Raw genomic sequence first — 12,513 nt, forward strand, 5'->3', positions numbered from 1 at the left:
AGAGGGAGTCCTCTTGTGCTTTCAGGATATTCACAAGGACCAGCCTTACTACAACATCCCTGATGCCCCGTATCGGATCACCGTTCCTGACACGTATGAAGCTCGAGAGGTAGGCCCAAAGCAGTCCCCTTCTTAAGGGCCATTTCACTGTCATCTGTGTCAGGGCCAGCATGTTCCAAATATTATGTCATTCAGTTTTCAGCAGTTTGAGGTGTGAGCAGTATGTGTTCTATCCATCAGTTGCCAGAGTCACAGGGTATGAATGGGTACCAACTCACTCCCAGGTCTGTCTGCTACTCAGCCATGCTGATTCTCAGCTCTTTTCTTGGTTCAGTTACAAAATAGGTTTTCAGCTACCTGTCAGTTTATAGTATCTCAAAGCTATATGAGCAAGCATGACTTTGAGATCAGCTTTACCTTTCTGAGGTCTGACTCAGAATCCTCACTGTGGCAAATTGAAACCCAGCTCAGACTGGTGCTCCACCAGTCTGGGGCTGGTCATGTTCCAACCTCAGGACCTCCCAGCCAAACCTGCTGTCAACAGGGAGTTCCCCATGTATAGTAATCAGGCCCCTGTGATGGTTTTTACCTCCCTGGACCTTCCCTTCTCTTTCAGTCACTGACTCAGGTCTTCAGTTGCACAGTGGCTGTGTGATGTGCTGAGTGTTGGTCTGTTACACAGCCTCACGCAAGAATTACAGACCAGGATGTGTGCAGGCTTTCTGTACCTAGGAGCCTTGCTGTTAGAGCACATTCCCTCCCATTAGTTTGCTGTGGCTTCCATAACAAAGTATCACAGACTGGGTGACTTAAACTGCAGAGATGTATTTTCACATATTCCTGGAAGCTTAAGTTTGAGACCAAAGTGTTAATAGTGTTGGTGTCTTCTGAAGCTCTCTCCTTGGCTGGTAAATGGCTGTCTTCTCTCTGTGTTCTCACATGCTCATCCCTCTGTACATGATTATGTCTTTATCTGCTCTTTTTTTTTTTTATCCTCACCTGAAGATATTTCCCCACTGATCTTCAGATAGAGTGGGAGGGAAAGAGAGAGAGAAACATTGATGTGATAGAGACACATCAATCTATTGCCTCCTGCATGACCCCGACCAGGCCAGAGATCGAACCTGCAGATCTTTGGTCCACAGACCAACACACTAACCACTGAGCCAAACAGGCCAGGGCCATCTGCTGTTCTTACAGGGATACCAGTTCTATTGGGGTAGGGCCCACCATACCGATCCCATTTTAATTTAATCACTGTGTTGAAGATCGTGTCTTCCAATTACAGTTACATTCTGAAGTGCTAGGGGTTAGAGCCTTAACATGGATTTGGGGGAGACACAATTAGGCTCTAACTATCCACAGTATACTGGTGGTGTCTTCTGACAGCCCAGATACACTGACCTTGGGTTAATCACACCCTTTTTCAGAGCATTGTGAAGGACTTTGCTGCACGCTGTGGAATGATCCTACAGGAGGCTATGAAATGGGCACCTACAGTCACCAAGTCCCACCTACAGGTATTTTTTTTAAATCATCAAATAGAAATCTTGATAAGCTCTTTCAAACTAGCACTAGTGTGAATAAACAGAGACCAAAAGCATTAGTTTAGTGCCTGAGAATAATAGAAGCCTCAAAAAAAGATCTGCATTAGGAGGACATTGACAGGTAAGTGTGCTATTTGGGGGTGAGGAAGACAGATGTAGTTGGATATGTGGGCAGATGGGCCCAGAGAACCAGACTATGCACACCAGATGAGGTGCTGGGTCTGCTTGCAAGATGGGCAAGGGAGTTGTGGTTGGCTGGGAGGCCTGGCAGACCAGCAGCAGCAGCAGCTTCGAGGGCAGAGTGCAGGAATTGGAGTAGGATCTTGAAGCAGATTCAGGACCCATGCTGATTAGCGCTCCATCTGGGCTGCATGTGTAGCTAGCTGTACATGAGTCCGGTCACACCAAAGCACTGGCTTATAAATGCAAATGACCACAAGGTAAGCCATTCCTCTGAAGATGGTCAAGCAGAGATGAAATGATGCCGCAGTATGTAAGAGGAAAGTCACCTTAAAAGGGATCAAAGATTTTTTAAATGCCATTAGAAGAAATCTGGCTTAACATATAGCAGGTGTGTCAAGAGGAACTTGTGAAGTTGATCATGGCAACACTTGTCAAGATAAAGCTACCAAAGTGTTTATGGGTATGGAATTGAGGTAGGGTAGAGCAGCTAGCTCCAAGAGCCTTGGAGGCTGTTTGCAAATCCCTGGGTTTTGCCTCGGGTAACTATAAATTTCTTCCTTTACAAAGATGTTGGACAAGTGAGGATGAAGATACTAGGAGAATGAACTAGTTAAAGCCCTACATCAGGCAGGTTTACCAGCTAAGCTGAACAAAGCTGAGCCTTGTAATTAAGCCACTCCTGTAACTTGATGACTTATAGCTGTCTAGTGTGTATGCTGGTATTCTGCAGACTGTGGTAGTTCTCAAACTGTTCATATTTGGGAAATGTCTGATTTCTTTTGGTTCATGTAGAGGAAAGGGACCTTAGCTCCTAAGGCTGCAATCTAAAGAGGGGGAAGCTTCCTTTCATTCCTAAAAGGGTTCAGTGGACAAAAAGAGATCAATAGAGCTGTTTCTTTTCTTAGGCCTGGCCTAAGAAGGAAATGGAAAACGAAAAGGCTTGAAATGGTCTTGATATATCTACCAAATATCTCCTCGACCCTCCGTGTCCCTTTCCCCTGCATATCCAGTCTGTCTAAATCCCTGCCCCACCTGCCATCCAGCTCTCACTGCCTGGCCTCAGTGGCCCCACCCCACCTGGATTTCCTGCCTACTGCCTTAGCCCACCCTGAACAGTCTTCCACATGACCCCAGTTTCAGTAGCGAATCTGCTCAGTACCTCTCTGGAACATGTGCTCATTAGCCCTATCACCATGGGATCGTGGTTGGGTTTCTTGGGCTCCAGAAACTCTCCAAAACCGTAGGAATGCTTTTGTGTGTAAATGTACATTTTCCTGAGGGGAGTTACATGATTTTTCCTAAACTCCTTTGCCCAACACACAAGGCCTTTCAAACCTGGCCTGTCTCTGGCCTGGGCTCACCCCCTATCTTCTTGCCCTTTGTACTTGCCACTTCTGCAGTATCTAACCCTGGGGTCCCCAGAGGCCCACTCATATCTCCAGGCTGTGTCAGGTACGTCTCTACCCCTGTGTCTTCTTCCAGCGGACTTAGGCACTTTCTCTGCCTTCCTGCTGTCCAGCACATTGCCCTTCTCAGCAGGGCTGCTCAGCACTAGAACTGCCGAACTGCCTGCATGTCGACAGCAGGACCAGGGCTCTGCAGCTGTTTTCCCGGCACTTGGCAAATAACAAATGTTCACAAGGATGTGCTAAGGAATCAGTGGTCCTCACATTTACTGTGTGCCAGCCACTCTGGGGACCTGCTTTGTCCTTGTTCACATGGAAGCAACAGCCAGTCAGAGAGGGGCTTTCTCTCACTTACTGAGAGTCCCACAGCAGTCAGGAAGGGGCAGACCTGGCACTGGCACCAGTGTTTGCTTTACTGCCTCAGTTTATAAAGCGTTATTTTTACCTTTAAAGTAAAACATGTTTTCCTGTTTCAGGAATATCTAAACAAACATCAGAACTGGGTGTCAGGACTGTCTCAGCACACAGGGCTGGCTATGGCCACCGAGAGCATTCTTCACTTTGCCAGCTACAACAAGCAGAACACGACTCTCGGGGTATGTGAAAGAGCTCCTGGGGAGCAGTGAGCTCCTTCAACTGTGTAAGCCAGTGGGGGGGGAAGGGCCAAAGCTGATGTGTAGCTTTTCATGAAAGCCACCTGGCCACCCACAGGCTGTCTGTAAGAGGCGCTCAGAGTGTCTACCACTAGATCGGAATCTTGTGAGAGATCCCCAGGTTCAGCGAACAACTGGTCGGTAAAGCAAGCATTTCCTTACTGTGCTTCTGTTTGGAAAATAGGGACTGATGGAAATTTAAGCTTGATTCATTAATGAGGTCAGATTTGGATGTCTGCGAGTCCACCTTCATTAGGAAGGAAACTGATCTCTTAGATACTGTCAGCAGCATTTTATAGTCATGTTGATTTTCAACAACTTCCTGATGGTCCTATATTCAGCAGATGCTGAACTGTACACACACGTCTTCAGCTTCATCTTGTTCTACTCGAGATTAACTCAGAGGGCAGCACATCTACTAAGTAGTGCTTTCTGAGTTAAATTCGAGCCTAGGATCAAAGCAGGGAGTTGAGAATGGGTTATCTTACTGGCAGCGTTGCACTTCGATGTCTCCCAACCTCAGGGCCCAGTGCAGGGCCTCTGTCAATATCTGAACCCAGCATGGCTCTGTGCTCCCTTGGTGCTTCTTAACTCTCACAGGGTGGGGTGTGAATAACTGCCTGCCTATCTTTTTTTTTTAATCCTCACCCGAGGACATTCCCACATTTATTCTCAGATAGAGCAGGAGGGAGAGAGGGAGGAAGAGAGAGAGAGAGAAACTTCAACGCAAGAGAGACACATTGAGTGGTTGCCATCCACATGACCCCAACCGGGACCAGGGACAAACTGCAACCGAGGTACGCGCCACTAGCAGGAACCGAACCCGGGACTCTCTGTCTGCGGGCTGATGCTTTAACCGCTGAGCCAAATTGGCCAGGGCTGCCTGCCTATCTTTTAAGGTTTTGGTGTGATGGAGGTATAGCAGCTAAGCACCAGGGAGGGAGGGCTTCAGGACTGCCCAGTGACCTCAGGAGGAAGGGAGGAGCCCATTAGCAGAAGCCAGTGTCTGTTTTTGTTGTTTTTAATTTTTTTTTCTTTATTGATTTTAGAAAGAGAGGAAGGGAGAGGGAGAGACAGATAGAAACATCAATGAGAGAGAACATTGATTGGCTGCCTCCTGCACACCCCCAGTGGGTATTTGGCCCACAACCTGGGCATGTGCCCTGACCGGAAATTGAACCAGTGACCTCTTGGTGCGTGGGTTGATGCTCAATCATTGAGCCACACTGGCCAGGCAAAGCCAGTATCTGCTTACCTCATGTCATCCTCAGAGCACTCACCAAAAGGTTACTGCGTTTTCTCTGCAGAACAAATCTTCCCAGACATAGGCAATAGAGGCTAGGCTGCCACCCTCAGGCCATGCTGCTCTGGCAGGACCAAGTGGCATTGGCTCAGTTCCCCAACCCTGGGTCTCCCCACCAATCTGAGGACACCAGCAGAAGCCAGAAGCAGGGCTTACATAGACCAAGAATGCATGTGACAATTTGTGGTCTTTCTCTAGACTCTAGCCAGCTGACTTGTGAGAGATCAATTTTACCTAAAAGACTTCAATATTACTCATCAGAAAATTAGATTTTGGTTAGGTTTTTCCTTTTCTGTTGCTAAAGACAAAAGGATACTTTTTATTGTGTTCTGATTGTTGCTGTGCTGGAGATCCTGGCCTAAGTGCCCCTGCTCCATGGAAAGCAAAAGTCTACAGACCCCAGAGTGACATCTCTCCATCACATGACACTCGGAGCCCTTTCAGAAATGTGATTTCAGGACATCTGGTCATGCTGCCCAGAGAACTGAATCAGAAAACTTATGCAGGACATCTGCCACCCCTCAGTGTACTGGACATGTGAGCCAGAGAGAGGGCTGGCCTGCCCTGTGGCCCACCAGTGCCATTTGCTGCCCCAGGGCTCTGTGGGCATGGTTGAGTTCCCTTACAGCCTGATGAAAACACTGTTATCTCTGCTTTGCAAAGGGGAGCACATTGAATCTGAGGGGCAGTAAGTAACCTCCCCAGGGTCTCACAGCTGGTCAGTGGCAGAGCCAGGTCCCAATGCAGGCCTGCTTGATGCCAAAAAACATAAAACAGTTTTGGGTGCCCTTTTTTTTTTTTTTTAATAAACCAGCCTAAAAGTTTTACAAGAAAATCATATATTTTTTTAAAGTTTTATTTATTGATTGATTGTTTTGTTTTTTTTTTAGAGAGAGAGAGAAACACTGATCCATTGCTCCACTCATCCATGCATTCACTGGCTGCTGCTTATATGTTCCCCAAGCGGGGATCAAAGCCACAATCCCGATGTATTGGGACAGCGTTCTAACCAACTGAGCTACCCGGCCAGGGCCAAAACCATATATTTTTGTTCTTGCTTGTATTTTGGTTTTTCTCAAAATTTATATTTTCTTCTCCTGACCCTCATTATCACCTCTTCAAATAAAAAATTTCAAAATTCTACCCTGGCCAGTTTGGCTCAGCAGTTAGAGCGTTGGCCTGCGGTCCAGAGAGACCCGGGTTCAGTTCTCGCTAAGGCCACGTACTTCGGTTGCAGTTTGTCCCCAGCCCTGGTTGGTCTTGCAGGTGGCAGCCACTCGAAGTGTCTCTTTCACGTCAATGTTTCTCTCTCTCTCCCCGTTTCTCTCTCTCCCTCCCACTCTACCTGAACAAAAAATGGAAAAATGTCCTCAGGTGAAGATTAAAAAAAAAAAGTCTCAAAATTCCAACAGTTGAGAAATTCATTTTCCCCATTAATATCCGTAAGTCAAGCAGTGGATAGGTTGTGTTGGTTTCTGATAAAAGGTGCTGAAGGCATGTAAGAGGTAATTAATGAATATTTGTAGTCTTTAGTAAAGCTGGGCAAAGCAGTGAGCGCCAGAGTTAAAGAGAGAAGTCACTGAGACCCAGAGTCCTGGAGGCGTGGGCAATAGGCTGGGGGCTGAGGCTGAAGCAGAAGAAGTGAGGGGATGTTTTCCCCATTTTGTGGGTTATCTCTACTCAGTGTGCCCCTGTACAGCAGTGAGTGGATGTTTAAGAGCCCCTGCAGCTTTTGCTGGCTCTGTCACTGCTGTCACTTCAGTCACCCTCTACCATCTCTAAGCAGCACCATCACAGAGGGGACATCCCGTGACCATTAACTTGACAACATTGCCATTGCAGTGAACGATGATTTTCACAGTTTACGATGAATTTCTGTTTCAAAGGCCTGTTTGCCACTGGGATGAAAGTAGTCAGGATGGCAAAGTGAAGCTGTAGTATGGGCTTCCTTCCAGAGAAATTTTTCCTAGTAAGATTTTTTAATCTTTTTTCCATGGGACATACCAGACTAGAGGGTGTTCTAAAGTATTTCATTTTATTTTATTAACTTGCCAACACTAAAGATTTTTTAATAACCCCTGGATCTGAACTTTACTTCTTGAGAGCTTGTTTGGAGGTTCTAGCAGGGGAGTGCCGCTACTCGTATACCCTTGATTGAAGACCGGTCCTCTCCTCTGGGGGGAAGGTCGTCCTCTTCGACCGAGCGCGCAGCTTCGGGAGGGACGAACATGGATCGGTTGAGGGAGGAGGGGGACACCCGCCTAGCCAGCCAGATCAGCCGAATCAACCCTGGCAATCAATGGGGTGACAGATGTCGCAGCCAGATCGCCCTCACATCCTGAACTTTACTTCTTAATTGGACTTAGGTTTAGCCATGATAAACATGATGAAAATAATTTGCGATGGTCTGAAGTAATTATTAATATTTGTCTGTAGGCAACTCAGCTTACCGAGCGCCCAGCCTGTGTGAAGAAAGATTACTCCAACTTCATGGCATCCCTGAATCTGCGCAACCGCTATGCAGGCGAGGTACTTCTTCTGCTCCTGTGTCTGAGGACCTTCAAAGTGTCCTCTTGTTCTGATGTTAGCCTCTTCCCAATATAAAATGAACAAGGAGTCTGGTGAATATGGAACTCACTCATTTTAGGTGGATTTGAAGGCATGGGGCCCTGGGTCCATCAGCACAGCCTAAAACATGTATGACAATCACTCACCACACTGGGGCTACACTGAAGCATTCTACTTTTCTTATTTATTTGTTAAGTGGTAACAACATTCGTTGAGTTCCATGTATTATCCAGGGCAGTTGGTGAGGTATATGTACTATTTCTTTCTTTTTTTTAGATAGAATGGGAGGGAGTGAGAGAGAGAGAGAAAAAAACATCGATGTTAGAGAGACATATCGATTAGGTGTCTCCCACGTGACCCTGATCGGGGCCAGGGATTGAACCCATAACTGAAGTACATGCCTTTGACCGGGAATAGAACCCTCAACTCTTTGGTCTGTGGGCTAACACTCTAATTGCTGAGCCAAATCGGCCGGGGCCATACTATTATTTCAGTTTTACAGATAAAGAAACTCAGGCTCCCGCCCTGGCCAGTTTGGCTCAGCGGTTAGAGCATTGGCCTGTGGTCCAGAGAGACCAGGGTTTGGTTCACACTAAGGGCACATACCTTGGTTGCAGTTTGTCCCCAGTGCTGGTTGGGTCGTGCGGGAGGCAACCACTTGATGTGTCCCTTTCACATCGATGTTTCCCTCTCTCTCTCTTTCTCCCTCTTTCCCTTCCTCTCTAGCTGAATAAGAAAAAAAGAAGTTCAGGCTCCCAAGATTAAGTAACTTGCCAAACTCACACAGACCGCAAGATTGGGAACCAAATCTGACTACCATGAGGGCTTTTGTCCCCCACACCAGTTTATCTCCACCTGAAGTCACTTTACCTCTCGGTCCCAATTTCCTCATCCATAAAACACAGAAGCTAGCCTACCCCATTTCAGAGGTCCCTGAAAGTCTGTCAGTGGCCTGGTCTGAGTAGGGGACTCACCTGCCCCGAGAGCTCTACAACTTGCTTCTTCTTTTTTTTTTTAATCCTTACTTAAGGATATTTTTCCATTTATCTTCATACATAGTGGGAGGACGAGAAAGAGAGAGAGAGAAATATCAATGTGATAGAGACACATCGATTTGCTGCCTCCCACAGGGCCCCAGCCAGGGCCGGGGACCAAACTGCAACTGAGGTAGTTATGTGCCCTTGACCAAAATCAAACCCGGGACTCTTTGGTCCGCGGGCCGACACTCTAACCGCTGAGCCAAACTGGCCAGGGCTGCAACCTGCTTATTCTAGCAGTCACTCTTCCCATCAGGCCTGGCAGTGGGACCCTTGCTTTGCTCAGCTACCACTGACCTGATGTTTCCAGTCACTGGCAATTGTTCTGAGCTCCTGTCCCATGTGTTTTGAATTCCCAGTGGTGGTGGGAAGTCTGTACTTGAGGGTAGAAATTATGTATGACTTTAAAAATAGTGAGGCTGCCCGGCTGGAGTGGCTCAGTGGCTGAGTGTCAGACCCATGCACCAATATAGGTCACTGGTTCTATTCCCGGTCAGGGCACATGCCCAGGTTGTGGACCAAATCCCCAGTGGGGGGGCATGCAGGAGGCAGCCAGTCAATGTTTCTATCTCTCTCTCCCTCTTCCTCTCCCTTTCTCTCTCTCTCAAATCAATAAATAAAAGAAAAAAATTTTTTATTAATTAATTAATTAAAAATAGTGAGGCTACCCTGGCCAGTTTGACTCAGCGGTTAGAGTGTTGGCCCGCAGACCAGAGAGACCCGGGTTCAGTTCCTGCTAAGGGCACGGACCTCAGTTGCAGTTTGTCCCCGGCCCCAGTTGGGGTCATGTGGGTGGCGACCAGTCGATGTGTCTCTCTCTCTCACACATCACTGTTTCTCTCTCTCTCTTTCTTTCTCCCTCTCTCCCTCCCACTATCTGAAGACAAATGCCAAAAAAAAAAAAATGTCCTCGAGTGAGGATGAAAAAAAAAAATAGGCTGATTTTATTAAGTCATTGATTGATTCTAAAGGAACTTGATTCAACCCATGGTCATGTGGCCCCACAGGAGTCAGACCCCAGGCTCAGTGCTGGATTACAAAGATGACAAGACCAGCTCCCTGTCTTCAAGGACCATCTAGAATGATGGGAACATTCATTTCTAAAAGAGAAGTTCCCCAAAAGCTGTGAGCAGTGGTAGCCTCATTGACATGAGCCTGTCACTCTCTGCATGCATAAACTCTAGTCAGGGACAGTGAAGCATCCCTTCAGTCCTCTCTTGCTTATGGTTAGGAGGCTGCCAGGACCTCTCTCATGTGCCTGAATTATGTGCACCTTTGCTGACATGGCTTGCTTCTTGCAGGTGTCTGGAATGATTCGGTTCTCTGATGCCACAGGCCAGATATATAACCTAAACAAAATGATGATCCAGGAGCTGAACACAGCACTAAACCTCAATAATACTCAGCACTACACACAGGCCATGTTCAAGCTGACAGCGATGCTCATCAGCAGCAAAGGTAAGGGACCAGCACTGTGGACCTCTAGGCTCATTTGCAAAGAAATTGTTGGCCTTCATCATCCTTAGTGGACTGGAGTTCTGGCTGAAGAAAGAACTGAAGCTCCTGCCATAGAAATCTCTGTAGCCTCTTTGGTGGGTGGAAGTAAATAAAAGGCCATAGTTGGCCCAGCTGGTACTGACTATCTTGCTCACGTGGGGAGGCTGTGGGTTCAGCCATTGTTCAAGGCCTCTAAACTGTGTGTTTGGTTCCAGATTGTGACCCACAGCTCCTCCATCATTTGTGCTGGGGTCCCCTCCGGATGTTCAATGAGCTTGGCATGGAGACTGCCCTGGCGTGCTGGGAGTGGCTACTGGCCGGCAAGAACGGAGTGGAAGTGCCGGTAGGACACTGGTGGTGGTCTGCTCTTAAGGGTTGGGCAGAGTGAGAGATGGAGAGAGCTTATCTTCAGCTGAAGAACTTAGAGACCCTGGGCAAGACCCTCACCCTCTGGGGTCTCAGTCTCCTTATGTGTAACAGTGTGATACTAATGCCTGACCACAGGACTGTCATGGTGACTAGAGGGAATATATGTTAAAAGCATCCCAGTGGTGCCTAGAAGCTGTTACTTTTCTAAAACTCAGTAGGGGGAGCCATTTCTCTGAGATTGGAATACCTATTAACATCAAATGGGATTGGGAATGGTTGTGTTTGTCCACAAGGAATACTTCTCTTGGCCTGCTAGTTTTAGGAGGAGCAGCCTTCCTTTTTTCCATGTTTCTGAAGTTGCTACTGGAGGGGGTCCTCAGGGAAGGTCATGTATGCCCTTTCGGCTAATTGAATGAACACCTAAGAAGAGTTTTATTTTTCAAAGGTTCTGTTCATCTTCACGGTAACAGTAAATTTGACTGTGTTTCTTACGATCAGCTAAGTGGTCAAAAAGGATGTGTTTTTTCTTTCTTTTCCACTGAGGGAAATTGGAGTATTTCCAAAGATGGAATTAGAATGTTCTAGGCAGGTGGTAATGGCAATAATCATAATACTTAACATATTTTATAACTGCATGGAGTTTGTGTTGGGGACACCATTCAGAGTTTGAGGAAATGTTTTGATTCAGTTGGCTTTTGTGGGAGTTGTGTAGACAGGAAGAGGCACTTGCCCCTGCCTCTCAGAAGAAGTCAGCTGGGAGGCTGGGCTAATCAGTGGCTCCTGGACCCTTTCTAGGTGGAACTAAGGTGGCACTGGGTTCTCAGCCTGGCCTGCTCTGCTTTCATCAGAGAGTGTGCAGAAGGGCCTATGGGAGTCAGGCTGCAAGCCTGCAGGGTTCTGACTCCAGAGCAGTGCTCCTCATCTGTGCAATGTGAACAATAACAAGGGCACTTATGGCATGGAGTTGTTATGAGAATTAAATGACTAATTCACATCACAAGCCAGGAACAGGGCCCAGCATGTAATAAGCTATCAGGAACTGCTAACTGCATTTGTGGGGGTGGCTGTTGTTATTGTCAGGCAGAGGATTCTTCAGTGATAGCTGTATACCATTGCCACCATATATACCCATTTTCTCCCTGTCATCCTTTATGTTCTGTTTTCATTTATTTTACTATTACATATGTCATACATCTTATAATATTTTTTCTAAAAGTCATATGTTGGTGAGTTGATATTGTCCCATTGGTCATTAACAGTCATTTTCATTTTTTCCCCCTCTTTGTTTCATTTTGGTTCATATTAATTGGTCTATCTTCTAATTCACTGATATATATATATATATAATATATTTATTTATTTATATATATGTACATATATATTTATTTATCCTCACCTGAGCATATTTTTCCATTGATTTTTTTAGATAGAGTGGGATTTAAGGAGGAGGGGAGAGAGAGAGAGATATCGATGTAAGAGAGAAACACATTGACTGGTTGCCTCCCACACAACTCTGATTGGGGCTGGGGATTGAACCTGCAACCTATGTACATGCCTTTGACCAGGAATCAAACCCTCAACCCTTCCATCCACGAGCTGATGCTTTAACTGCTGAGCAAGACCATCCAGGGCTCACTGATATTTTCTTTTGCCTTATTCATTGTGTTATTTAGCCATCTGATATATTTTTATTTCAGATATAATCCTCTGATTTATAGGATTTTTTTTATGTAGTTTACATTGCTCTGGTAAGAGTCTTTGTATTTCACCTATTCTTTGCATCTTTATCTTTTACATCTTTGAACATATGTATAATAATTATTTTTAAATCCTTGTCTGGTTCGTTAGTTCTAGTATCAGGGTAATCTGTGGGTTGGTTTCTGTTTATTTTTTTCTTTAATGTTTTAAATTTTCTGGTTGGGTACTGAGACCTTGTGCATAAAAAAGCAT

At 46.2% G+C, this 12,513-nt stretch overlaps 1 protein-coding gene across 2 annotated transcripts in view; it reads left to right on the top strand.

Moving 5' to 3' along the window:
- PI4KA (phosphatidylinositol 4-kinase alpha) overlaps nt 1-12,513 on the top strand; it is a 121,285-nt gene that overhangs the window by 81,704 nt on the left and 27,068 nt on the right. For both annotated transcript variants that reach the window (XM_036277116.1, XM_036277117.1), the window contains exons 27-32: nt 26-109; nt 1,431-1,520; nt 3,613-3,732; nt 7,529-7,621; nt 9,999-10,155; nt 10,410-10,537. In XM_036277116.1, coding sequence (XP_036133009.1) covers nt 26-109; nt 1,431-1,520; nt 3,613-3,732; nt 7,529-7,621; nt 9,999-10,155; nt 10,410-10,537 — 672 coding nt within the window. The remainder of the gene's footprint in view (nt 1-25; nt 110-1,430; nt 1,521-3,612; nt 3,733-7,528; nt 7,622-9,998; nt 10,156-10,409; nt 10,538-12,513) is intronic.

The sequence above is a fragment of the Molossus molossus genome, unplaced genomic scaffold (assembly GCF_014108415.1).
Source record: "Molossus molossus isolate mMolMol1 unplaced genomic scaffold, mMolMol1.p scaffold_m16_p_22, whole genome shotgun sequence".
Taxonomy (NCBI): domain Eukaryota; kingdom Metazoa; phylum Chordata; class Mammalia; order Chiroptera; family Molossidae; genus Molossus; species Molossus molossus.